The sequence below is a fragment of the Arvicanthis niloticus genome, chromosome 12 (genome assembly GCF_011762505.2).
Source record: "Arvicanthis niloticus isolate mArvNil1 chromosome 12, mArvNil1.pat.X, whole genome shotgun sequence".
NCBI classification, from domain to species: domain Eukaryota; kingdom Metazoa; phylum Chordata; class Mammalia; order Rodentia; family Muridae; genus Arvicanthis; species Arvicanthis niloticus.
The window spans coordinates 43,291,005-43,318,884 of record NC_047669.1 but is presented as its reverse complement, the minus strand read 5'-3'; the positions used below and the strand labels follow the sequence as shown (position 1 = coordinate 43,318,884).

Here is a 27,880-nt window from a genome sequence, read left to right as displayed (position 1 = left end):
ATGTGAAGTTAGGATGAAAGGAATTTTGGCAACCGATGAGATTAGGAACATTGAAGTCACAACTTAATTGAACTAAGTTAATAGAAAAATTAATCTCAAAAACTGACAGGACTACAGCCATCCAAACATCCATGGCATAAATGTGTAATTGGTGGTCCAATTCTAAGATAGTTGATTCCAGGGACTTGTTCTGTTATTCAAGGATTTGAAATAAAACCTCATGCATGTTTTAAAGTAGAAAGGAAAGCTTGTTTAAAATGAAGCAGTAGAAAAGACCATACTGCCTTGTGGGTTCCAGGGATCAGACTCAGTTTTGTGAGCATTGGCAAGAAGTACGTTTACCCACTGAGCCACCCAAATGACGCTAACATTTATTAACTATCGTAAGCTATAATAGAAACCAGTGACAATCATATGCATTTGGCAGGAATCAAAGACAGTAGAATAAAGATTTACTGTGGGACAAGGGCAGGGTTAAACACGCTCCAATCAGAGATTATTGCCTTGGAAAAGTATAAACTAACCAGAAGTGAGATACCCTGCATGATTGGTTAGGCATGCACATGGTACGTTATAGCCAATCATAATTTGGAAGGAAGACCAATCTCAGTAAATTGAGAGTTACCAGCCAAGCCTTTAATGACTTTGAAGGGGTTGTTAGAGAAATTATTGTATCATTTACTAATGAGAGCAATTCAATTGTTATCTGTGTAACCTAGAGCAGGTTAAATTCCTTGGATGTTTATTGTAGATAACAAATGGGTTTCTTAAGCATGATAATGCAGGTTGTAAGGTATTTATTTTATATAAAATAATATATTAAATAAAGTAACAGGCTCTGGTTTGAATTGAAATCTCACTGAGATTTGGGGTGGTTACTTCACTTGTACATATTTTAGCTTCCTACCTATAAAAGTGAAATACAACTAATTTTATAGGACAGCATTTCAATACACTTGAATAATCATGTTCTTGAAATGGGCCAAGAGCCCTTGTTGGGCATAGGTGGGAGAGGAGATCTTTGGTCCCATGAAGGCTGAACACTGAGAGGGGGGATCTGAAGGTGGGGGTTGGGGGATAGGTAAACACCCTCATAGAAGCAGGAGGAGGGGGGATGGGATAAGTGGTTCCTGGGTGATGGGGGGAATGCAGTAAGGGAATAAAATTTAAAATGTAAATATTATATCCAATAAAAGAGGGGAAAAAAGAAAAATTGTTAGAAGCAACATCCTTAATAAAATATCAGCCCTCTTTTAAAAAATTATCTTGATATTAAAATTTGTTTTGAGAATTGTATACTGCACAATGATCAGCCTTGGTGTATCTACTCATCAAGCAAGCTGAGCAGACCTGCTCAAACCTCTGAGGTCCTGGAATTCCATCTGGATGCAGTGAAGACACAGCATCAGAGGCATATCAATTTACTCTTCCCCCCACTCCTCTTCTAATATCTCAATGCCCATAATCATCTTGAAGAAGCTAATGAAAAGTCATCGCCCCTATTCCCTGGGCTTGGGGACTAAGGTGGTAAGTGTTGGGCTGTCTTCCTAGGGAAAAGTAGTGGTTTTGTGGGAATAGAGAGGATTAGCTAGGATTTATTGCATAGCCATAACCTATTAGTAGAAATCTGTACAATTATTATCAAGATGAAGATATAAATTCTTAAATGGCACCAATTTACTTTGATTACAAATTTTAAGATTTTCATTGGTACGAGCTTCTTATTGATATAAAAGTGAGATGAATATTGTTACTCTCATAGGCAATGTGCCTATATAACACATTTAGGAATACAAGGCTTAGACCCAGTCTTTCTTTAACTTTTTTAACAGATTTGAGATGGTTAGCCTGTGAGTTAAGGGACTATAGCAAATTCATGGCTTGGAGTTTATTGTTAGGGTGTTTTCTATGTTTTATGTAGAAATAATTGAGTGGAGTTAGCAGACAACAGTCCAGATTACCTTATATGGATAGTTGGTTTTCAAAATGTCAGAAGTCCACAGAATTGACATGACAAACATTTCTGTAGTAATGTTCATTTTGATTAGAGACCTGTCTACTCCTGACAGCTTCCTGTATTGAATTCTAAGAAGAAATCGAGCGTCTTTGGAGTTACTCCAGTTGTGGTGAGACAGCCACTAGACAAGAATTGCCTCTTTCCATCTACAGAAAAATCACTGTCCAGAAAAGGACACACTTGCAGAATAGTCGACTGATTATATCTGCCTAGACAGAGTAATCAGCCCTTAATAATTCTGCATCACTAGGTCTCTCAGATGATCCTGGGCCAGAAGGCAGAAGAACAGATGCTCCAATGTTTTGTAGTAGAGGGAGTGTCCAGGTGTCCAGAGGTCTCTATAAATTGGCTAAGTTTTAGAAGCTATGCTTTGTGCTTCCCACAATTATAGTTAACTCAGTCATTCTGGATTTCTGATGCGGTTGAAAACTTAGAGCCTCATAGCCAATCCTGGCTATTTACCTTGAGAGAAAAGATTTGAGTGGATGGTCTTCAGCTGACATTCATTCTAAAGCCAAGGAAAAAGCCAGGTTCAGAACTAAGTGTTTTAGTTAGGAGAGATGACAGAGGTTCTGGTTAGTCAATAAAATGATGGACTGGGTATTAGGACTATCTTGTACCTCACTGGTACAAATTGGCATAATTATGCTCTAATTGTATTTTGAGAGAAAAGTTTTATTTTAACAGGAAGGGTGATATGTAGGAGGAGCTAAGGTGGGAGGAGTACTGAGAGGAAGAGAAGGAGTAAGGAGAGGAGGAGAAGAAGGAGAGAAGAAGCTAGGTGATGAGAGAGAAAGAGGGGGGAGACAGGGAGGCAGATGTTCACGTATCTCCACCAGTCAAAGATAGTTGATATATCTAGGTTGGGTAGTGGGTTACACTTCTGATTGAGCATTACCAAACTTATAAAGCCTTTGATTAACATTTTTAAAAAATGTATAAGTGCAAAAAGGAAAGGGGGGCATGGGATAGGGGTTTTCTAAGGGGGGGGGGAATGGGGAAAGGGGATGGCATCTGAAGTGTAAATATATCCAATAAAAAATGAAAAAGAAAAAGAAATGGGCCAAGAGCAAAGGAATGGTCCATTAGACACCAACTTCATTGTGCAATATGTGTCCCACAATATTATCTAAATGGCTAATATTAGGAAACTAAAATTGATGTTATTTGATTAAAATTAAAGTTGTGTACAGTTGGATTGATCATATAGTAGATTTATTTATGGCATTTTGTGGTGCCTGGACACTGATTTCCATAGTAGTTATGACTGTTTGTATTCCCAAGAACAATTGAATAAATTTTCTTCTTTTTCCACATCCATGTTGTAGCATTAGCTATCATATGTTTTCTTTTGATTTTTGCTAATTTGACAAGACACCACCAAATTAAAAGAATGGGTTTTTCTTTTGTCAAAAATTTGACAACTTTTCAAATTGTTTGTCAGTAGAACTTCGTACAAATCCCCCCCCCCAAATATTGCAAGGCATTGGCATTGTTCTTTCATACATTTCAGAACTTGAGGGTGGGCCTTTCTATCAAGAAAGATAAACACTAGAGTCATAGGACATGGAGAAATAAAGCCAATACTAACTTAGAAATCTTTACTGGCATGTCTTTATGGTATTGGAAGGGTTTATTTATGCTATTTAAGAAGAAAAATAATTAAGAGTCTTACCCAACTATGAACTCCACAAGCCAGAACAATAACAGGCCTGGCAAGGTATGTCCTGTGGCATAATAATAGTATGCATGATATAGAAATAACCACTGCCTGGTGTAATTTAAAGCTGTTCTATGAAACAGGATTCATATCTCCCTCTGTTAATTAGGCCAAAGCCAGCTAGGTTATAGACCATGAAAAAGAGCTCAATGTTATTACTCTATTAAATGGATATAGAATGAAGCATATACCTATCAACTAAACCTATGCCTATAAATTAGTTCATCTCTGACCCTCATCAGAGAAGCTTCTTCTTGCAGTAGATGATGATTAATACTAGAAACACACAACTGTTCAACATGCAGAGAACAAGAGGATGTTCAGCTTATTATAGGACACCTATATCACATTCCTTCACCCCAAGGCTCAAGAATCATCACTGAAGGAGTGGAAAGATTGTAATAGCCAGGAGTTATGGGCATCTTCAGTGAAACAGTATTGTTGAGCATGACAGGGCCATTGTATAAATGACCACACAGTATCTATGACTGCATATAACAAGACATGCACAAGATCAAACCAGCCAGAAGGCCAACTTGGATGGGTGTAGTTATTTATTAAGTTCTACCTCTAGCTAAGAAGTTATTGGTAATTGAAGGCTAATGGAGGAGGAACAGTAAGTTTTCTTCAGGGATGCCATACCATAAAAGCTGTCCATGCTCCAGCACATGTTTCTACATCTATACACATATAGGATGTGCTAGGTGAACTCAGTGTATTTTTTTAAAAAAGGAAACACATGAATTTGGGAGGGAAAGTGGCAGTATGGGTGATTAGGAGAGATTGAGATTAGATTTAAAGAAAGCACAGTATATGCATGTGTATATCAGGAAAAAAATGCTTGTTTTTTTCCTACTCAGTAAATATATCAATCTGAGGACTAGGTCTGGTAATATACACCTACATTTCAGAGTTTAGGAAGGTTATAAGAGATTAGGAGGTTAGACTTGGATCTATAGTAAGATCCCATATCAAAAAAAATATTACAAGGTTTTACAAATTACCATAAACAATGTAGAAAAGCAATATAACAATGTGGCAAATGTTAATTTAGTTTACTCAACATATAAAACGAACAATATACATTAGTATGGCACCATCTTAAGTTTTAATACATGTACAAAGAAATTTTAATACATGTATAATGATTAAATTAAGTTAAGATTTCCTAAAGATATTTGTCTTTTGCGTTTGTTAAAAATTCAAATTCCATTCCACATTCTGAATCCTAAAGCACATTAGTGTATTTTCTATATCGACTCTATTTGACAATTGCACAGTAGAGCTCCTTGATCACATCTAACTCATTACCTATTGATCTAACTTTCCTCACCTATACCACAATCCTATTCCACCAGTTTCTGGTAATCACATCCTACTCTCACTTCTGTGATGTCACCATCTTTGCATTTGCAAGTGAGACCATGCAGCCTTGCCATTCTGTGCCTAGCTTCCTTCACTTGAGAGAAGATATAATTCCATTTTCAATATACAATATAGGTTTTTTCTATGAAGAATTATATAAATGATTTTACCCTGAAGTTGGGGAGCTCAGAAAGAGATAGAAAAGAAACATGTCCTTTTCTTTCACTACCTACAAATTCACTTTGGTTATCTTCTGACACATAAGTGTCACAAGGAACACGTCAGAATTGTTTCAGAAAATGGATCCATAGGATGTAGCCTGATTCATTGTAGGTAGTGAATGGAATGAATGTGATTTTGGTTGATTGAACTAGACTTCCCCCTCTGTCCAACAAATCCACATCTCTTTAAATTAGTTTACAACTTTATGAAATTTATATAGATATATATTTTCACCCACTATAATTCTCTACTGATGCATGGCACATTCAAGTGTGGAACAAACCAAGGTCATCTATAAGGTGACTATAGCCATAGGTGTTTGAATTACCTTCAAAATTTGACCCATTCATCTTCAGACCATCTCCAATTAATTATTTGGTTCACTGGTGATTCCCTGCAGAAATACCCAATGTCAATGCCAAAGAACTCCCTTTAGAATCAACAGAACTTTATTCTGCCCTGAAGCTATTGTAACTAACATCACTGACCCATGTGTAGAAAGGTTGTCCTAGATTTTCAAAATCTATTCCCCAATGCTTTATAGACCTGTTATATATTCTTAATTCCTTAAAATTAAGAAACATCACATAGAAAGCCAACCATATAAAATGTGTGTCTGTGAACTCAAAATATGAGAGTGCACTTTAATTTACTTACAAACATAAAACAATCCTGGTCTCAAAAACACTTCAGTGTTTTTTACTGTTTCTACAGTTTATCTACTTAATTTCCATGTGTCTCTCAACTGAATATATTCTGACAAGATATAACGAGACAGTAAATGGGTCATTCAGTCAATCTGAGTTTAAACGTTTATCAGTTTCTAAAAACTCTTTATCAGTCCTAAAGATTCACACCAATTATCTTCTGATGCATAAAGTGACAAGGAACATAACAACAGGGTTTTTTCAGAAAATGGATCTGTAGAATGTAATCATTCTGTATTGCTACAGTTTATCGGCAAATATCCAGGTAAGACATCAATGTCCCTGTCATAATTTGAGTATGTACAGTTAAAATAGATTTCTGATTTAAGGGGAAAGTTGTATTTCATACTAGAGAAGGAAAAAATGAGTTTTCACTTGTTTTGTTCTGGTAAATCCTCTAAATAACAGGTGCCTTTTGATAACTAAACCTAAGTATTTCCAGTTGATTTCTCATTATGTTGTGGTAAAATAATAAAAGATATTAATTTTATAGTTCTTCAAATATTCTTTCAAAATTAACTCAGAGGGATATTGTAAATGTTATACATCTAAAAAATGTATTTTATTTATTTGAATATAAAATTACAGTAAACTTTAATACACAGTAAATTTTAGTTATAAAATTACAGAAAAGTTTATCATGTGTGAATGGGTAACAAAAATAATGTTAAGTTCAGTTCATAAGAAATGTCAGTTAAATACCAATTAAAATGTGATTTAAACAAAAATACATTTTGGAAAGTTTAAAATTCTAACCTAAGCACTGTTGCTTCAGTATGGTTATTCCAGTGTATAGAATGCCAATGATATGTACAGAATCTGAGTCCATCAAGGGTTTGAATGTTCTTAAACTAACTGTGTAATGGTTTTATCTATGAGTTAAATAAAAAGAAGTAATTTAAAAATGAAAATGCATGCAGAATGACTACAGTATGCTCATATCCAAAATAGTCTACTTCTAGTATCTTAAGATAATTACATTATTCTTTAATGTTCACACTGTTTCTGCAGTTGAAACATTGCAGTGCTATATTGTCTGCACTATAACAGCATACAGTAATTCGAGTGATCATTAAATTCTAAAACATAGCAAGTTAGAAATAAATCACTTTGTAGATTTAAATAATCAACTAAGTAGAGATCCTCTAAAAAAAAAAAACAACAAAAAATGAAGATACTGATTTCTTCTGAATGACTTTGAGATATATAAATTGGCTATTTAAAATGAGCAATAATTATATTGTGAGTAGACACTGTGTCATGGAGTTTCGTGTTAATTATACCAACAAGATATTTAAAAGTAGACCAGCTGGGTGCCCAGATAAGGACCGAGCAGTAACTTCATTGGAAGCTTGTCAGATGAGACACGAGTGGGAACTTGACTATGTTAAAATCAGTACAAAAGTGATTCTTAACTAAGAAGATATAATGAGGCTATCCATACTTACCTTGCTTTAAAGAATAAATTTTTCTGAAAATATCCAACTGTCACTTTATCTGGAAAAATGTATACTGAAGAAACTTGGTTTTTTTTTTTTCCAAATTCATTCTAATTCTGTGTAGACTTCTAAAAATTTTTATCCACTAGATATAAGAAATAGCTCATTTTCAACATTACTTTGATCTCATAATACAATACTTAAAATTATGTTGTCTGGAGAATGTTATTATGAGACTCTGCCAACTTGAAAGTGTTAAATTACAGGCCATGGCTTGGTTCTCTAGTGCAGGTTAGCTTGTGCAGCTAAAGCCTTTCATTCCAGAGGTTTCTCAGATATTTCAGGTACAATCTACAAGTAACTTTTCATGATGCATGACCTATTCTGGATCTGGTGCTCTAATGGAGACAGGGCAATATGAAAATGTTCTTGTGTACATTGATTCTGTGATTAGAGCTGAGTAGTGAGATACATTCTTCTCATGACTGGATTTGAATTACCTTATAATTTTGTCTCAGCACAGATGAGGAATGATGAAGGCAAATCAATCTTTGACAACTGAGTTCATCCTCATAGGATTCACAGATCACCCAGACCTGAAGATACTTCTGTTCCTGCTGTTTTCTGTTGTCTATGTAGTCACCATGGTGGGGAATCTTGGCCTGGTGGCCTTGATCTACATGGAGCCTCATCTCCACACACCCATGTACATCTTTCTGGGCAACCTGGCTCTGATGGACTCCTGCTGCTCCTGTGCCATCACTCCCAAGATGCTAGAGAACTTCTTTTCTGTGGACAGAAGGATTTCTCTCTATGAGTGCATGGCACAGTTCTATTTTCTCTGTCTTGCTGAAACTGCAGACTGCTTTCTTCTGGCAGCAATGGCCTATGACCGCTATGTGGCCATATGCAACCCTCTGCAGTATCACACCATGATGTCCAAGAAGCTCTCCATTCAGATGAGTATCAGCACTTTCATAGCCAGTAACCTGCATTCCTTGATCCAAACAGGCTGTTTGTTAAGATTAAATTTCTGTAAATCTAACCGAATTGACCACTTCTTCTGTGATATTCTTCCCTTATATAGACTATCCTGTACAAACCCATTTATCAATGAACTAATGATATATATTTTTTCAATGCCAATTCAAGTCTTTACCATTACCACTGTCTTGGTTTCTTACTTCTGCATTCTTTTCACTATTTTCAAGATGAAATCCAAGGATGGAAGAGGAAAAGCACTTTCTACTTGTGCATCTCACTTTTTTTCTGTGTCAATATTCTACATTTGCCTTCTCATGTATATTGGACCATCTGAAGATAGTAATAAAGACATACCAGTGGCTGTGTTTTATACAATAATAATTCCTTTGTTAAATCCTTTTATTTACAGCCTGAGAAATAGGGAGGTAGTCAATGCTGTTAAGAAAGTTATGAAAACTCATAGTATTATTAAAAATGCTTCAACTTCTATAGCACATTAATTAATAATTAATTAATTAATTAATAGCACATTATTAAAATGACTTTAATATACAATATGGAAAAATGAAAACATAATTGATATAAACTATTAGTCTTTCAATAATTAGATGTGTTTGCTAAATATACATGCATATACAATTTCAAAATAATTTGTCAACCATTAATCAACACTATATAGAGAGATAAAATTTAACTGTTGCATCTACTTTCATTGTGCTCATGAGATTCTTTTAATGCTCTAATTTCAAATTCAATAAACTATTATAATCCCACAATGAAATGGCTTAATGGGTAAGATTCTTCTCTGATTAATTTTATTTAGCTACTGGGAGAAATTTTGTGCTATTTTTCCAGAATGCATAAAATGTAAAATTGCCAGGCATTAACTGACTTTCTTTTTTTTTTTTTTCAGAAAATCTTCCTTCTCTTTCTCTCTTTTATAAAGCAACTATGATAAAAGAGAAAACTTGACATATAAATCTAAGTCCTTGTCTTCAGAGTATTTTTGAAATATAAAAAGTATTAGTGTTTTGCAAATCATTATATAAATGTATAGGGTTTTTTTTTCATATGGTGGTGCTTTTATTGATGCCTGATAATTGGACAAGTCCCTTTCTGACAGCAGACTGGAAGCCGTGCCACTCTTCCATTGAACCCTGCAAGCTGCTCCAATTCACTTAAGGAGTTGGAGGGCAGTGCTGAAGGGGGGCTGGTTCTCACAGGACTTAAGCCACCTCTGCACATTGCTGGGTGCTGCCCCACTGCTGCCCACAGTCTGCTGGAGCACGGACCATAGCACATCTGCTACAGTGAGCTCATTCCCAACCAGCCACGGGCTTTTCCCCAAGGCCAAGTTCATGGAGCGGAACATAGCTGCTTTTTCTTTACTGCTCCCCTTCCTTCAGCTGAAACATGGCAATATCCACCCAGCTATCCATGAGGGTTAGGTTGACAGCATTATGCTTCTGGCCAAATAGAGAGAACAGGAAATGTGCAGTGTTCCCTTCTCCTTCAATGGGACACATTGAACACTGAACTTCATCTGTGTCTTGGGCACATTCTTCCAAATCAGAGTGAAGCCCAGCTGATATTCGTGGCGGGACTGTTTTCTAGCTTGCTCCCCAAAGCCCTTGAGAAGATTCTCAGGTACATTCTTGACAGACGAATGTGTGTGCACAGCGGACGGGACCCTGTCGGGTTCACAGAGCAGCCTGTGCAGCACAAGCAGGGACAGTGGTGGGGAGGCTGAGTTTGTGTTGATCACGGTGTATTTAAGCACCCCATAATCCTTTCCAAGCACGGAATTCAAGTCCAATGAGTTCGTAGGCTTGTCAGCTTGCAGGATGTTGGTTACATCCAAGTCCGCATCTAGGGTATGAATCATCTTTGAAAGGCCATCGACTGCTGCCTTTAACTCATATAAGCGCTTTAAAATATCATCTTGGCAAGACTCAAGGGCTTGCAAAGATGGCTCAGATGTTTCCTATACGTGGCCCGCGTTGGTCACTGGGCTAGTGGTCTTGCTGTGCACGCTGAGGAACCAGTAAATGCAGGTTGGAAGCTCTACACGCATAGGTGTGCTGCCTTCGTGATAGGGCTTTAGCTGGTACATCAGCATGGTGCGAACCAAAGGAAGGTAGCGGGCGAGGGACTGGAATGCTCAGAGGCCACCCAAGGCCATGTCAGAGGGTAGCCGCTTTCTTTCCAACTCTTGCTGCTGGCGTTCCAGACAAATGTATAGGATTTTAATTTAGTTTTTTCAGTTTATATTAGAGTAGTAGACACTCAAGCTGGAAATTTTTAATTTGGTCCACAGTCTCTGTCTGATACACTTCCAGTATATTCTGACACATTTCATGTTCTTATATATGGAGATTCTAGGCTATATATAGTTACTACCCTCAGAATAAAATTAGGAAAAGTTTTAAAGAAAGTCATGTAAGTTTCTGGACTATATTTCCTTATTTAGTGGTTAAAAATGAAAAAAATAATAAATGATACACAAAAGCATACACATTCCAGACTTTTTTTTAAAACTCAAATGGTCTTGTGTGTAGCAACTTTATATACTGACTTTTAAAATTTTCAAGATACTCTGAAAAATTCCCAAGTCACTGTGTAGTGCTGTTTTTCATTTTTTCCTCTGTCTTTATATAGTCATATATTAAACTATTATGGTTTAAACATGAGTTTTCAAATGTTTTATTTTTAACTATGCATACATAGGTATGAATGTATCATGTATGTATGTCCCATGTTTGGGATGCTCACTTGTGCAGATGCCCAAGAAGAAGGCAACACTCATCTGGAGATGGAAACAGAAGCAGCTGTGCACCATCTGGCAGGGATTCCTGGAACCAAAGTGAGGTCCTCTGGAAAAGCCACATGGAAACCTGCAATTACTTTCTGCAGCAAGAAGGCACTGACGAAGGGATTCTCTGACTTGCTAGTTTGCTCATTGGTGTTATGGTGGGTTTTTACTGAACATATCAGTGTTCTGACACTCCTTAGTATCACCTTAGTATAAAGTCATGGGACCATACACAGTATCAGTGTTAAGTCAGGAATCCAATGGAAATTTGGATTCATAATCAAGATCACATGTCTACCCAGTAGAAACTATGACTCTGTTACAGAAGAAAGCAGAGGATGTTTCTATTTGGGAGGGATGGCTCAAATTCTGAGAAGAATAAACTCAACTATATGCAGTAAATAGAGGAGCCTGGGACAAAGACCACCATGACTAGACAACCAGGATCACTCAGTCCCTGTGGTCTGCAGAATCAGTGAAGTTTGCTTTGAGTTTATCACCCAGCACACAGAGCCCCAGAGATGTTGGCTAACAAGGCATGTGCTCTTTAAGCATGCTGACATGTGTGTGCAGGCAAACATCACTGATGTCAGGGATTATGAAGCAGGTCTTCCTGTCTTCCCTGGCAGGAATGGATTTCAGGTTGATTCTATCATCACTGCAATAGCAGGCTCATACAGAAAATAAAAGTTCATCTTCATTGTAGTGGTTGTCTTGGGTCAAGGGCAAAGAAGGTAAGGTAAACTGAGTTTGGCCTCTATCAGTCATCTTTCATTAGCACTTCTGGATCAAAGAAGCAGGGACTTATGCCACCTCCATTCCTCTAGTGAACTTTACAATTAGAATCATGAGGTGAAAAATCAAAGTACCTCATACTCTATAACCTTATAAAGAAGGAAGTGTTCGTCACTGTTTTTAGTTTTTTAAATTTTATTGTGTATTTGCTTTTACCTTTTCCTTCACTGTTACTTTGATATCTTCTTCCCATAATCTTTCCTGTCCTTACCTTTCTTTATCTCCCGTTTAATTTTTGTGTCTTATTATTCATTTTTAACTTTATTGCTTAGCCTCTCTTATCTCTCTTTTCCTTTACATCCTTTCTGAGTGTACGGTTCCTATATTCAAATGTTTCTTTGGAATATTTGCACACCTGTCTTTGTTGTATGTTGTTACTGGTATCCACTTTCATCCTTTCTGAATGAAAGTGAGGGCTTCTGGAGAGAGAAGTCTGCTCATTAAAAAGACCACCATGAGGCCCTTGGGTGGCTGGAATAAAAATATCCAGCCTCCTCCCCTAGCCCTGTGGCAGGCACTATTCTGAAGACTGAATATGTGATGGAGAGATGCGGAGGATGGAGAACATGCTGAAGAAATGGGGGAGAAAGTGAAGCCTGGGTGGTTTGTGTATTGTGGAGAGAGGAGGAAGGAGAAGCCACATGTGGATATAAGGAGCCTGAGCAACCCTGTGAGGTCACAGTGATGTACAGGCATGGTCTGCTACCAAAGATCATGTCTGAGTTAATCACCCTACTGTAGCCAGGGTCTGCACTGTTCCCTGTGTCCCATGTTGCCACCAAAGGCTATCTAGATGTCAGGTCTGAGCTGCTGCCTAAGAGCAAGTTGATGACCAGAGGCTGCACTGATGCTGAGGGCCAACCTGACTGTAGTAGCCTGAGCAGCCATCTGAGGCCACGGTGACATCCAGGCCTATGCTGCTGTCAGAGGCCATGTATTGGGTCTGTGGTGCTATCACACTCAGTGTTTGTGTTGACATCTGAGTTCTATGTTGCTACCAAAGGCCATACAGATGTTCCCTATCTGGATTGCCACCTGAAGCCATGTTGATATCTAAACACTGTGCTGAGCTAGCCTAGCCCCTCATTTGCTGGCCCCAAATGGGTGAATGGAGGAAAACAGGTCCCACCCCTCACCATCTGTGGCACTCAGGAGAGCTGGTCAAGGAAAGCAATGTTCCCACACTACACCTCGTCAGCCCAGTATAGCTGTGGTGAAGGAGACAAGGGAGAGCTGCTCCAACCCCATGCCTGTCCAAAGCAGAAGAGCTAGGCGTAGTGGTGTGGACACAGGAGATCTTCTGGGATGACCAACTCAGCTTACACTCAGGCCTGAGCTGGCCCACACAAACATGTACCTCTTTTATGAACTGTTGCATGAAGGGGTCAGCATTACAGATCCAAAAATGGAGAATCTCCATGACACAGGACAACAACTGGGTATCTGACAGGAGTCCTGGTGAGGATCCAGTATTGATAGTGTACAAAAAGCCAGAGGCCTCAACCCACAGCAATCAGTGATTGTAGTAAACATTTGCAAGTAAAGCTGTTTGGACCAAAGGATATACTGTGAGACTCACTACAGCTTCCACAGAAAGATTTATTTTTCTATTCCTGGGGAGGTAGCAAGGGGCAAGGACTGATATGAGGAGATGGGGAGATGAGTGGGATTGTGTTGCATATCGTAAAATTCACAAAGACTAAAAAGTGTAAGACAAAGAGAAAGAAAATACTTCCCTAAGACTGTGCTGTAGGCAAACATATAGGGCATTTTCATAATTCATGATTAATGAATGAGAGACCATTCCATTGGTGGTCCATGCTTCGACTGGTAGTCCTGGATGCTATAAGAAAACAGGCTGAGCAAAGCGGAGGAAGCAAGCCAGCAAGCAGCACCCCTCCACAGGCTCTGCACCAGCTTCTATAGGTTTATATAGGTTTCTGCCCTGACTTCCTTCAGTGATGAAATAGTATGGGGAAGTATAAGCTAAGTAGGTCCTTTCCTACCCAACATGCTTCTGGTCAGAGTCTCCTCAAAATAATGATCCTAATTTGAACAAGATATTGTGTGCTCCTATTATAATGATATTATATTCAAAGTAGTCAATTTAGGCCTAAATGTACATTATTAAATTAATGTGTAACAGGATGTCCATGAAATAAAATGTTATTCTGCATTTTCAAAAGAAGAAAAGGTGAATGTGGTGGGACACACTTTTAATCCCAGCACTTAAAGGCAGAGGCAAGAGGACTTCTGGGAGTTTGAGGCACATCTTGTCTGCAAAGACTTCCAGACTAGTCAAGGATACATAGTTTGACTCTAACATGGATGAGTCCTGAACCATAGCAATTGAGTTATGTTGGCTTTTAAAATAAAGTACTATATAGTTTCATTTACATTGCTCCATTGAGTAGTCAAATTCATCAACAGAATATAGAATGGTAGTTGCTTGAGAGCCTGCTGGAATGAAGAATTAGTATATAATGGACATACAATCTCTATTGGGAAAGATTTTTAAAATCTTCTGGAAATGGTGGTTGTGGTGGCTGCACAAGGACATTAACAGTGAATGTACTTAGTACTTTTGAACTCTATATTTGAGATGGTTACGTTGACAGGTCTGGTATTATTTGCGTGTATGCTTTGCCAAAATAAAATAAATCTGGATAGTTAAAAATCACCATGCAAAAATTGGTAGTGATGCACTTCAGAAGATTTACCAGTCACAGGCAGTATGGAAAGACAGGGCAACATCAAGGCTTAAAGGGGACAATTCACCATATGAAAAGTTGGAAATCTTTAAGTTTAAAACAAAAACTACAAAACAAAAAATATTGATGAAATAAAAGTTCAGTGGGCTTTAGACATGAAAATGACTTTGGGCTAGGACAGGGAAGTTGGCTCAGATATTTTCGTCATCCTGATAAGCCTTTAGAAATACTGTGATCTGGCAAACCTGCCGCTGATTGCCTTTGGCATTGCTGAGACCAATAAAAACTATGCCACAACTATGTGGAAGGACCCTCTTACCCTTAAAGGAAATGGCTAAAATATATGGGGCTGAGGATTGATATGACTGTTTGATACCACAGAAGGCACAACTAAATGGCCGCCAAAAAGATTAATGAATTAAATAGATACCTCCACAAAACCAGGCCCAATTATAAATAAGATGCATAACAATTGACATCCAGGGAAGAGAAATTTCCCTGAGAATTCCCTTCTTTTTTCCTTTCCAGATAAAAAATTAATCACTGGTGATATCTGCTGTTAGGAGTTCTAATCCTGATGCTGGCTTCTGGACTTATACTACTCAGACCTCCAATGGGCCTTTGACAAGGACGTCAAATAACTATAGACTGACATCACTAATCTGAAGAAATCCCTCATTTCGCTGTCGGATGCAATCTCCAAAAATTGCAAAGGACTTTACTGGACTTGATTTTCTCTTTTATAATAGAAAAGACTGTGTACATCTCTAGACTGTGTACAGCCCTTAAAGAAGAATGTTGCTTTTACATAGAGAAAACAGGGGTGGTTAAAGAGAGCATGAAAAATGCCAGAGGAGGTCTTAAGAAAAGACAGAGAGAGAAAGAGAAAGATGAGTACTGGTACAAGAATTGGTTTTCAACCTCTCCATGATTATCAACCCTACTTCCTTCCATCTTGGGACCATTAATTGGGTTATTTTTGCTTATTTCCTTTGGTCCCTGAGCCTTAAATAGGCTAACTTTGTGAAACAACAGATAATCTGATAGCAAAATCTATTCAGATACATTGTAATAAGTTAGCTATGGAGAACCACGAGACTCAAGACGAGGTTGTTACTCTATCCAGGGTGCTCCCAAGTCCCATCTCTACCCAACCTAAAAGAGGGTACTCCTGCCCCTAGACCAAGCAGAGAGGGGCCACCCAGAACCCCCTCTGTCTGGCGATCTGAATTCTTGCTTAGGCTGCGAGGCTAAGCACTGCAAGGGAATATAAATAAAAGTTAAAAATATGTTTCTGGGTTCCCTGAGGGACAAGCCTGACTGCATAGGGGTTGATATCAAAAGTATCCCCTCTCCAGGAAAAAGACATCAGGATGGGTATGGCCCTCATGCCTCACTGAACAACGATAGGAGGACTGGAGCCATTACAAGGTCCCCTTTAATTACTGGAGGTCAGGCCTCTATCCCTGCCTTGGCAAGATTAGAATCGCCATAGCCCTTCTATACTTGGAGAAGGGAGGAGATGTCAGGGGCAGCCCTGCTTATACACTGAAGACCTAAAATCAGCCATAAGCCTAAAATCAGCAATAGGCCTGACTTACATGCCTGCTAACACAAAGTCTTGGGTATCTATGGTAAAACACTGAAACAGAGGGCTATAAACTATTGTAACTATTGTAAACAGGCAGCTTTTGTTGAGATCTACCAGTCTGAGTAGTCATAGACCTTGCAAATAGGCAGCCTTGGGTAGATAGTACCAAATTAGATAAAGACCAGTGAATCATAGGCAGAGTCATAGTGACCTGACCCCTGAACCTTCACCCAGCTGATACCCTGTTCTGAAAGATATCTGTACTTCTCCTGAACACCTATCCTCCTGTGTCATCCCCTTCCCCACATCTTGCATTTTTGTGTTTATAACCCCCATAATAAAAAGTAAAAATTATGATTTGATTAAAAAAAAAAAAGCCACACAATGTACCCCTGGTTCTCCTGACTTAGTTCCTGACAATCTATTTTCTTGTTCTCAGAAATACTTTGAATTATAAAACATTATTGTGGTTTTTGTTAATATGCTGGGTAAAATAATTTTTATTGATCTCATTTTAAACTTCAAAGTTTGTAGTGAGTTAAAATGTCCTTTAACATAATTATAAGTCATATTTATTTTCATATTGTAAAATGCTAGTTAATCTGTTGAACATTTTAAAAAACTGGATTCCCTTTTGAGAATTTCATATATGAACACTGTATTTACATAATTTTCCCCTTTCTCTCCTTCCTCCCACTTTTCTCAACCACCCCATACTTTTTAAATACATCTTATTATTTAATTATTGTTTATATATGTATACATGTATAAGTATATATGTTTATACAAATATTGATAAAGTGTTTTGAAAAAAAAGAAATAGTATGATCACAGAAATTTGTTTATTGTCTTGCTTGTTCCTTGACTGTTTGCATCTATTGTATTGCTAGTTCTTCAACTATGAACTAGCCTTAATACTTGCATGTAATTAAAATAGTATAAAAGCAAAAAAGAGGACAGGGGATGGGATAGGAGATTCCTGGGGTGGGGAGGGGGTGTTTGGGAAATGAAATGACATCTGAAATGTAAATAAATAAAATATACAATAAAAAACAACGAAAACAAGCAAGCAAAAAACCAAACAAACAAACAAAAAGTTCAGTGGAAATTACCATCAGATGCCAACATCCAGGACCTGAGTTTGTAGCTTAGTAACCAAGTAACAATCTGAGTGTTGCCATGCCTGTAGTCCTAGCACTGTGAAGGTGATGTAGTGGAGACATTAGGATCCCTTGAAATTGCTGGCCAGATTTAGAAAGAGACTCCTTTGAGAGGAATAAGGCAGCTGTCTCCATAACACCTACAATGTGCATCAGTCTCACACATTATACCCATTCACCAAACAGTACATATTAGATGCCCTTTATAGTTCAATACAGGTGTGCATTATCCAAAGTTTTGTCAGGTTAGACACATTTACCTCATAAAAATTTTACGACTTCTATGTTGTGAAAACCTTCAAAATTCTTTATTTCAGCTTTGTACCCCACAAAACGTGACTGTGACCTGTATTCACCTTCCTGAACCGAGCTCCTTGCTGCTCTGTAGCGCACTATTCACCTTCCACTCTCTCCCAGATACTCTCCCAGGCTTGGGTAACAACCATTCTACTCTCTAATGCCATCTGCTTCTTTAGATTCCAAACTTGAGATCATGCAGAACTCATGTGTCTGTGCTTGTCTTACTTCACTCTGCATAATGGTTATTTCTATTTTTCAATAAATTTAAATAACATTCACGCTGGTGCCCCAACAAGAGCAGGGGCTGTCTCTGAATCTGGTGCCTGCCTGTCTGCCTGTGGATCCTGTTCTCCTAAATGGCCTGATTTGACTGGCCTCAGTGAGAGAGGATGTGCTAGTCCTGCAGAGACTTGTTGTGCATGGGTAGGGGTATATTAAAGGGGTGATATCTAGAGGGGGTCCCCTTCTTTCAGGAGAAGAGAAGGGTGGAATATGGGGAGGATCTATGCTTGGGGCTGAAATTGGAGTATAAAGTGAATAAATATATTTAATAAAAAATTAAATAATAGTCATGATATACCTAGACTATGTAAAATTATGACAGGATTGTCATGTGTAAAGTAAAAAAGGAAATTACTGTAATATGAACAAGGTCTTTTTCAGTGAGAATAATTGGACAAAGATACAAATTAAATCTGATTAAGTGCCTTTATATCATAAAAACTTCAGTCATTTTAAGATTAGAATGTTAGTAATATACACCAAGTAGGACTCAGATTGCAGAAAATTAAGTTTTAGATGGCATTTAAGATTAAATGTTCTCATTATAAATCTTATAGAAGAAAGAGAAATTGTGACTATATCTCTGATGATAGATAATTAAGAATGAACAATAAAAGACAAAGTAATGATTTGGTGGCTGTTCATGGCAGGTATCCCAAGTTGAAACCGTCTCTGGATGGCCTTTCCTTCAGTTTTTGTTCCATTCATTGGCTCTGCATTTCCTTTAGACAGGAAAAATTCTGAGTCACAAATTTTGAGATTGGTGGGTGGCTGCATGCCTCAACTTGGGATGATTTCTATCTACTTACTGGAGGTGGTCTCTTCAGGTTCCATCTCCACACTGTTGGGCATTTTGGCTAAGGACATTCCTATTGAGTCCTGGAGCTTCTTATACCTCGGGTCTCTGGGAATTTTTAGAGGTTCCCTCCGTGCCCCAATCCTCCACATCTCCAAAACTCATTCACTTTCAAGGCCCTCTGGGCTTCTCTTCTGTCCCTCCCCCATACCTTACCCTGCCCTCTTTTCCCCTACCCCTCCCCTCTTCCACCCAGGTTCCTCTCTCCCTCTACCTCACATGATTATTGTATTCCCCATTCTAAGTGGGATTTGAGCTGGCACCAAACCCTGACATTATTATTGATGCTATGCTATGCTTGCAAAGAAGAGCCTGGCATGGCTGTCCTCTGAGAGGATCCATCAAAAGCTAACTAAGACAGATACTTACAGGCAACCATTGGACCCATATGGAACAGATTGGGAAAGGATTGAAGGAGTTGAAGGGGATGCCAACCTTATGGGAACACCAATAGTGTCAGCTAACCTGGCCCTGGGAGCTCCCAGAGACTAAGCAACCAATCAAAGAGCATACATGGGCTGGTCTGTAGCCCTTGGCTCATATGCAGCAGAGGACTGCCTTGTCTGGCCTCAGTGTGAGAAGATGCACCTAATCCTATAGAAACTTGATGCCCCAGGAAAAGGAGATAGATGCCCAGTGAGGGGAGGCTAAAGGGAGGGGAATGGGCTAAGAACTCTTGGAGGAGGGGGGGAGACAACATTTGGAATGCAAATAAATATAAAGTAATTTATAAAACCAAGATAATGAGTCTGAAGACTAAAAATAGTATCAAGAAGAATAAGTAGAATCTAAAATCATTTCTTGTACACAAAAATAATATCTATAGTAGAGAAAGGATGAAATTGGGATGTACAATAAAATTGCAATCATGGCATTGCTTACATTAATCATGGTAATACTTTCATACATTCCATTTATCTCCAATCTCATGGAGATGAACACAGAAGCACAGCCTTGAACTTGAAATTCTGTTTATTTCTGAACACATAAATGACACCAAAGGAAATAATGTCAGAGTTATTTCCAAAAATGAAGCTAGAAGATGTAGTCAGGTGCACTGTATGTAGTGAAAGAAAACCATGTGGTTCCAGTTGATGGCACCAGGTTTTGTTATCTTATCCAGAAATTCAAATTTTTTTCAAAGTTGTTTGTTACCAGGTGATACTTATTGTCTCTCTACCCATTATCATTTCCATGTAAGCAAGATCATTGAAGCACAATTAATCAAATACAGTAGCCATACAGATGATGTCAAAGCCAACTTTCTTGATGGACATTGATTTAACCTCAAAGTCTCATTTCTCTTCCCTCTAATTAAGGTGTTTGTTTATTGCAATCATGGTTTGGGAACCAGATTCTCAGATTAAAGTCTCTGTAGAAATATCTACTGTCGATGCCAAGGAACTCCCTTTAGAATCAATGTTTTATTTTATTTTATTTTGTTTAACTTTTGCCCTGTAAAAAACACAATTATTATCATTGGCCACTGAACCATGTGTCCTAGATTTTCATAAATTATTCCCCAATGGTTTAAGGCATCTGTGAGGATCATGTGACTCTATTTGGTTATATAATGTGATGGTTAATAAACTCACAGTATGTGGATGGATTTTCAATTCATTTATACATATGAAAAAGAAAATATAAAATTTTTAAGTGTTTATTTTTACATTTTATCTACTTATATTTGAATTGAAGATATACTGAAAGATAAAATGAAGCAGTAAATGTTCATTCTAAGAGCAAAGCACCATAGTTTTGTGAGAAAATACACAGGTAAGCTATCAACTCTTAAAATAACTCTAGGGTAGATAGTAAAATTATTTTTCAGATTTTGTTTAATAATTATGTTTGCCACTAGAGAGAAGTTTTCACATAGAAAAGTGAGTTCCACATAGTATGATCTAACACAATATTTTTAAAAACAAAATGGCATTAGCTCAAATTAAATATCAACAGGCCTATTTGATTTGCCAGTGTCTATTGATAAAAGCAATATTTTGTAGTGCTAAAAAGTTTTTTTCAAAATAACATAATTTGAAAGTTAATGTAGATATTTAAATTATAAACAGTGAGTTATTTTATTAGTTTAATTATAAGGCATCAATGACACAATGCAAGAAACCTTTCTATGTTATGAGAGTGAATAACAAAACAGTGTGTTTAGTTCAGTTTAAACATTAAAACCCAAGAAGACATTAATTACAGTGTGATTTTAAGGCAAAACAGTTTAAAAATTATTGTAGGCTGCTCTTAGAAATTTATCCATTTCAACTCTATTAAAGCCAGAGAGTTCTAGCAATTCCTGGAAGAAAAAAAATAATCAAAACTGTAAAAATACATGCTGTTTCTGGATTTAAATATTTCAGTATTATACAGGCTAAACAACAATCTAATAACTTTGAGTAGTTATTGAATTCTAACATATAAGTTAAGAGAAAAGAAATTTTAAATACTTGCATAATTATAAAACCTGTAGTGAACTCAGTAAGAGGAAAACATTGATTCCAATATTGTGACAATATTGGAAAGATTACAGCAGGTATTTACCATATACATTTCAGTGTGTACACTGTGTGCAGATACTTTGTTACTAAGACACAAAATAAAGAAGACATCAAGAACACTGACAACCAGACAAAAATATTAGAAAACAGGGATGACTAAGAGTAGAAATATTTCGGTAGAAATTTGTCAGACAAGATAAAGGAAGCTCCAAAATATGTTAAAATCAATAAAAATAATAATTTTAAGAGAAAATGATCATATTATATAATTGTATTCAATCTTTTGGTGGTGGGGTAGCCCTGGCTGTCCTAGAATATGCTCGGTAGGCAAGGATGGTCTCAAAGTGTGAGATCTGCCACCTCAGCTTCTCAAGTCCTGGTATTAAAGGCCTGTGCCACAATGCCAGCTAAAATTTTAGCCAATCTTAAAACATTAAATTAAACTTCATTTAAAATAGCCCACAGTAACATTAGCTAGAAAATGTAACAAAAAATTTTCTAACTCATTCTAAATATATGAGCCATTAAAATATTTTAGGGCAATTTATTTTACAACGATTTTTATTAACCACAGAAAATAATTTTTGTAAAGTAAGTTACTACCATAACAAAGATTCAATGTGGGAAAGTATAAAATCATATATGTTGGCCATAAATTTATATAGAACTATACAATAATCCGTGTGAAGCATCTAAGAATTAGCTCAACAGACATCTTAAGACAATATGCAGGGCAGAACCTGAGTGTGGTTTCTTCTCATATTACACAATGTATCATGACATATTTTAGGGGACAGCTAAAGTAAATTAAATAGGACCTCACCTGTGCACTGTAACTAGAGAAGGAGAATAAGACATATACTACTGACTGCAATATCACATTTCTTAACAAAATTTTGTCTCAGCAGAGAAATAAGAATGGAGAAGACAAATCACTCTTTGACCACACAATTCATCCTGGTGGGGTTCTCAGATCACCCAGACCTAAAGACACTTCTGTTCCTGGTGTTCTCTATCATCTATGTGGTCACCATGGTGGGGAATCTTGGCCTGGTGGCCTTGATCTACATGGAACCTCGTCTCCACACACCCATGTACATCTTTCTGGGCAACCTGGCTCTGATGGACTCCTGCTGCTCCTGTGCCATCACTCCCAAGATGCTAGAGAACTTCTTTTCTGTGGACAGAAGGATTTCTCTCTATGAATGCATGGCACAGTTCTATTTTCTCTGTCTTGCTGAAACTGCAGACTGCTTTCTTCTGGCAGCAATGGCCTATGACCGCTATGTGGCCATTTGCAATCCACTGCAGTACCACACCATGATGTCCAAGAAGCTCTCCATTCAGATGAGTATCAGCACTTTCATAGCCAGTAACCTGCATTCCTTGATTCATGTAGGGTGTCTCTTAAGATTAACTTTCTGTAAATCAAATCGCATTGATCATTTCTTCTGTGATATTCTTCCCTTATATAGACTGTCCTGTACAGACCCATTTATCAATGAACTAATGATATATATTTTTTCAATGCCAATTCAAGTCTTTACCATTACCACTGTCTTGGTCTCTTACTTCTGCATTCTTTTCACTATTTTCAAGATGAAATCCAAGGATGGGAGAGGAAAAGCATTTTCGACTTGTGCATCTCACTTTTTTTCTGTGTCAATATTCTACATCTGCCTTCTCATGTATATTAGACCATTTGAAGAAGGTAATAAAGACATACCAGTGGCTGTGTTTTATACAATAATAATCCCTTTGTTAAATCCTTTTATTTACAGTTTGAGAAATAAGGAGGTATTAAATGCTGTTAAGAAAGTTATGAAAACTCATAGTATTTTTAAAAATGCTTCAACTTCTATAGCACATTAATTTCAGCTTATTAAAATGATGTTATTAATATTAAATATAAAAATAAAAATATAATGTACATAAAGTAGTAGTCTTTAAATAATTATGTTTGTTACATATGCATACATATACAATTTGAAAATAATTTGTTAACTATGTCTGCACTAAATAGATAATATTTAACTGCTATATCTACTTTCTTTGTTCTCATGAGATTCTTTTAATACTGTAATTTCAAATTCAATTAAACTATTATAATCTGACAATGAAACAACTTAATGGGTATTATTCTTCTTTGATTAACATTATTTAGCTCCTGGGAGAAATTTTGTGTTATTTTTCCAGAATGTACAAAACCTATAATTGTCAGGCATTAACTGACTTTCTTTGTTGCAGAAATTCTTCCTTCTTCTCCTTCCTCCCTTTTATAAAGCAAATTTGCTAAAAGAGAAAATTTGATATATAAGTCTACTTCCTTGTATTCATAATATATTTTTAATATAAAAAGTATTAGTGTTTCACAAACCATTATATAAATGTATACGTTTTATGTTCATTTCTTCAACTTATATTTGAGGAGTAGACACTCAAGCTGGAAATTTTTAATTTGGTTCACAGTTTTTCTGATACACTTCCAGTATATTCTGACACATTTTATGTTCTTCTGTATGGAGAATCTAGGCTATATACAATTACTGGCTTCAGGATAAAATTGGGCCATTTTTAAAGAAAGTTATATACGTTTCTAGACTGTATTTCTTTATGTATTGGTTAAAAATGAAAAACCAATAAACCATATACAAAAACAAACACATTTCAGCCCTAATTTTTACTCAAATGGTCTGTGTGTACAGACCTTTTATATTGACTTTTTAAATTTGCAAAATAACACTGAAATTTTTTCATATCGCTTTGTAGTAATATTTATCATTCAGTCATTTGTCCTTATATAGTCATAAACCAAACTACTATGGTTTAAACTTGGTTTTGCAAATGTTTTGTTTTATTTTTAATTATGCATTCATAGGTATGTATGTCTCATGCATATATGTCTCATGTTTGAGATGCTCACTTGTGCAGATGCCCAAGAAGAGGGCAACAATCATCTGGAGATGGAATCAGAAGCAGCTGTGAGCCATCTGGCAGGGATTCCGGAACCCAAGTGAAGACCCACATGGACTTTTAGCCACAAAGCCATCTGCCCAAGCCCTTACCTGGTTTCATCTTTATAGTCTCCCCAGGAATATATCTGAGTAATCTCTACAGAAGCTTTTATTTATAAGAAGTATAAATTGCTATTATATTGTAATTATGTATGCTGTATTGAGTATACAATTAGCTTTCTTCTTTGATCAAGTCAAAAAGCCTTGTAAATATATGAGCTAGCATCAACATTAACAATGGCTTCTATTATTGAACCAGGTTTTCCCTGATTTTTGTCGTAACAACTCAAACTTAAATTAACCAAGATTATCATTGCATATTATTTATAACACAATTTACTCACTTTAATATTCCTGCCGGGCAGTGGTGGCACCATGCACTTGGGAGGCAGAGGCAGGTGGATTTTTGAGTTCAAGGCCAGCCTGGTCTACAGAGTGAGTTCCAGGACAGCAAGGGCTACACAGAGAAACCTTGTCTCAAAAAAACAAAAAAAAAAAAATTCCTGTTTGGGGGGGTATGATTGCACTGATTTCTCTGTGTTAGACTGTGTAGTGCACTTGCAGCACTTGTCTAGAGTTCTCTTTCCAACTCCAGATTTGTGCTGCCCATTTTGCTAGTCAAACTATTCTTAATACATCTACGAAACCAAAGGCCTCATTCATCTTCAGCTCCCTCCTTCTGCTGTATTTCATCTGTGTTTTCTTTTTAACAATTTTATTTTTAATCATTTCTTTTCTGTTGTTGAGCTATTAATATAGTTTCATACACCCCTTCCCTTTCTCCCTTCCAAGTTCTCTTCTAAAGCCAACTCCTTACTCTTTTTATATTTGTGTCCTCTTTCTTCATTAATCATATAAGTACAACTCGCTTAGTCTGTGTAATGTTACCTGCATGTATGTTTTCAGGGATGACCATCTTGTACTAGATAACTAATTATTGTGCTCTTTTCTGTAAATCTATTTCTCACAGTCTCATCATTCTTTAGTTGCTTGTCATCCTTTGTGTAGGTTGAGGCCTTCTAGATTCCCCCTTGTTCATTTTATCTTTATTATTATTAATGGCATCAGGCTTTCAAGGAAACAAATTAATAGAACATAGTTTGGTGTACACTTCACAAAAGCTCCCTAAAGTGAGTATCTCATACTATCATTGCATCCTTATTAGTAAGATCTTTTACATTAATACAATGCAATAGCATTGTATATAGCTGTAGATGTCACTTTGGATTTTAATACTTATTCCATTAAAGTCATGTTTCTTTCCATAATCCAGCTGAGGATGCCAACATGCCTTTGGTTGTCAACTGTTTACTTTTTTAGAAAATGTGATAGTCATAGACTATCCATGTTAGCCATGACCACACTTGAGAATTCTTCCCTCATATTTGATATGATTCTAATTTTGGCCTGTCTCATATTTTTCTATCATTGGGTTTATATTTTGGAGAAGAATATCACAGAATTTACATCTGCTTATACTCTTGGGGGGATTTGCATCAACATCACTTATTGCTGTTGTTAATTGCTTACCTTGTTTGATTAAAATAAGGTATGCTTGGTTTCAAAACTGGAAAGTTATCTATTTCCTTCCCATACAATTTATTAGAAAGTAAACCAAACAGATCTAAATGAAGTTTAAAGAGAAAGGATTTACATGATTTATTCCACAGAGGGAGAAAAATAATAATTTCTGGAATTATTTTAATATCAAATCAGTAATAAATAAAACTGCTTGAGAGAATGAAAATGTCATGTGAGACACATTCGGCACATTCTGGCACATCTGCTGGGGCAGGAAAAGCAGATGTGGTACTGCACAGACAGAGATAAATGGATTTGTGCAGAAAGTCATGTAAGAGTAAGGACAAATGTTAGACAGATTTATAACAGAAATGAAGATCTTACCATCAGGTACCAGAGAACATTACACACCATCACTCAACCATTTAACCTCAGTTGGGTCTTAAGCAAAGGGGAAATAGTCTCTGTCAGAAACAGAAACTGCAGCCTAAAAAATAATATATGGGAGACTTACAATTTCTTTCTGTAGCAAGAAGCCACTGAAGATGGGGATTCTCTGACTTGCTAGCTTGCTCACTGGTGCTATGGTGGATTTTTACTGACAAATGTCAGTATTCTACTGCTCCTTAGTATCACCTTAGTATAAAGGCATGGGACCATACACAGTATCAGTGTTAAGTCAGGAATCCAATGGAAATTTGGATTCATAATCAAGATCACAGGTCTATCCAGTAGAAAATATGACTCTGTTATAGAAGAAAGCAGAGGATGTTTCTATTTGGGAGGGATGGCTCAAATTCTGAGAAGAATAAACTCAACTATATGCAGTAAGTAGAGGAGCCTGGGACAAAGACCACCATGACTAGACAACCAGGATCACTCAGTCCCTGTGGCCTGCAGCATCAGTAAAGTTTGCTTTGACTTTATCACTCAGCACACAGAGCCCCAGAGATGTTGGGTAACAAGGCATGTGCTCTTTAATACATCCTGACACGTGTATGCAGGCAAACATCACTGGTGTGAGGGGTTATGAAACAGGGTTCTTCCTGTCTTCCCTGGAAGGAATAGATTTCAGGTTGATTCTATCATCACTACAATACCAGGCTCATATTGAAAATACAGGTTCATCCTCATTGTAGTGGTTGTCTTGGGTCAAGGGCAAGGAAGGTAAGGTAAAGTGAGCTAGGCTTCTATCAGCCATTTTTCATTAGCACTTCTGGATCAAAGAAGCAGGGACTTATGCCACCTCCATTCTCCTCCTCCTAGTGAACTTTAAAACTAGAATCTTGAGGTGACATATCAAAGTACCTCATACTCTATATCTTTATAAAGAAGGAAGTATTAGTCACTGTTTTTAATTTTTTTAATTTTATTGTGTATTTGATTTTAGCTTTCCTTCACTGTTACTTTGATATCTGCTTCCCATAATCTTTCCTGTCCTTACCTTTCTTTATCTCCTGTTTAATTTTTGTGTCACATTATTCATTTTTAACTTTATTGCTTAGCCTCTCTTATCTATGTTCTTTACCTTTTCATCCTTTCTGAGTGTGCAGTTCCTATTTTCAAATGTTTCTTTGGAATATTTGCACACCTGTCTCTGTTGTATGCTGTTACTGGTATCCATTTTCTCCTTACTGAATGGAAAGAAGGACTTCTGGAGAGAGAAGTCTGCTTGTTAAAATACTACCATTTTAGAGAGAAGCCCTGGGGTGGCTGAAATAAAGATATCCAACCTCCTTCCCTGGCCCTGTGGCAGGTACCATTAAGATGATTGAATATGTGATGGAGAGATGGAAGAGAAAGTGAAGCCTTGAGAGGGAACAGATGGATATAAGAAGTCTGAGCAACCACCTGAGGCCATGGTGATGTCCAGGCCA

General features: G+C 37.0%; 2 protein-coding genes and 1 pseudogene across 4 annotated transcripts; 2 read left to right on the top strand and 1 right to left on the bottom strand.

Moving 5' to 3' along the window:
- The first annotated feature begins 5,822 nt into the window (after nucleotides 1–5,822).
- Nucleotides 5,823–11,144, top strand: LOC117718072 (olfactory receptor 5K17). 2 transcript variants are annotated; one of them, XM_034515575.2, is made up of 2 exons: nucleotides 5,823–6,296; nucleotides 7,989–11,144. In XM_034515575.2, the coding sequence occupies exon 2, from the start codon at nucleotides 8,001–8,003 to the stop codon at nucleotides 8,952–8,954; it is 954 nt and encodes a 317-aa protein (XP_034371466.1). In that variant the 5' UTR covers nucleotides 5,823–6,296; nucleotides 7,989–8,000; the 3' UTR covers nucleotides 8,955–11,144. The 2 variants fall into 2 exon arrangements, with proteins under 2 accessions (XP_034371466.1, XP_076799163.1); XM_076943048.1 differs by having other exon boundaries at nucleotides 5,824–6,296; nucleotides 7,994–11,144.
- On the bottom strand, nucleotides 9,629–10,573 carry LOC117718209 (aminoacyl tRNA synthase complex-interacting multifunctional protein 2 pseudogene; annotated as a pseudogene).
- Nucleotides 11,145–20,573: 9,429 nt separating the features above from the next.
- Nucleotides 20,574–26,187, top strand: LOC117718071 (olfactory receptor 5K16). Of its 2 annotated transcripts, none has more exons than XM_076943047.1 (2): nucleotides 20,574–20,737; nucleotides 22,377–26,187. In XM_076943047.1, exon 2 carries the CDS (start codon nucleotides 22,387–22,389, stop codon nucleotides 23,338–23,340), a length of 954 nt encoding a protein of 317 aa, XP_076799162.1. In that variant the 5' UTR covers nucleotides 20,574–20,737; nucleotides 22,377–22,386; the 3' UTR covers nucleotides 23,341–26,187. The 2 variants fall into 2 exon arrangements, with proteins under 2 accessions (XP_076799162.1, XP_076799161.1); XM_076943046.1 differs by having other exon boundaries at nucleotides 22,374–26,186.
- The last annotated feature ends 1,693 nt before the right edge of the window (nucleotides 26,188–27,880 follow it).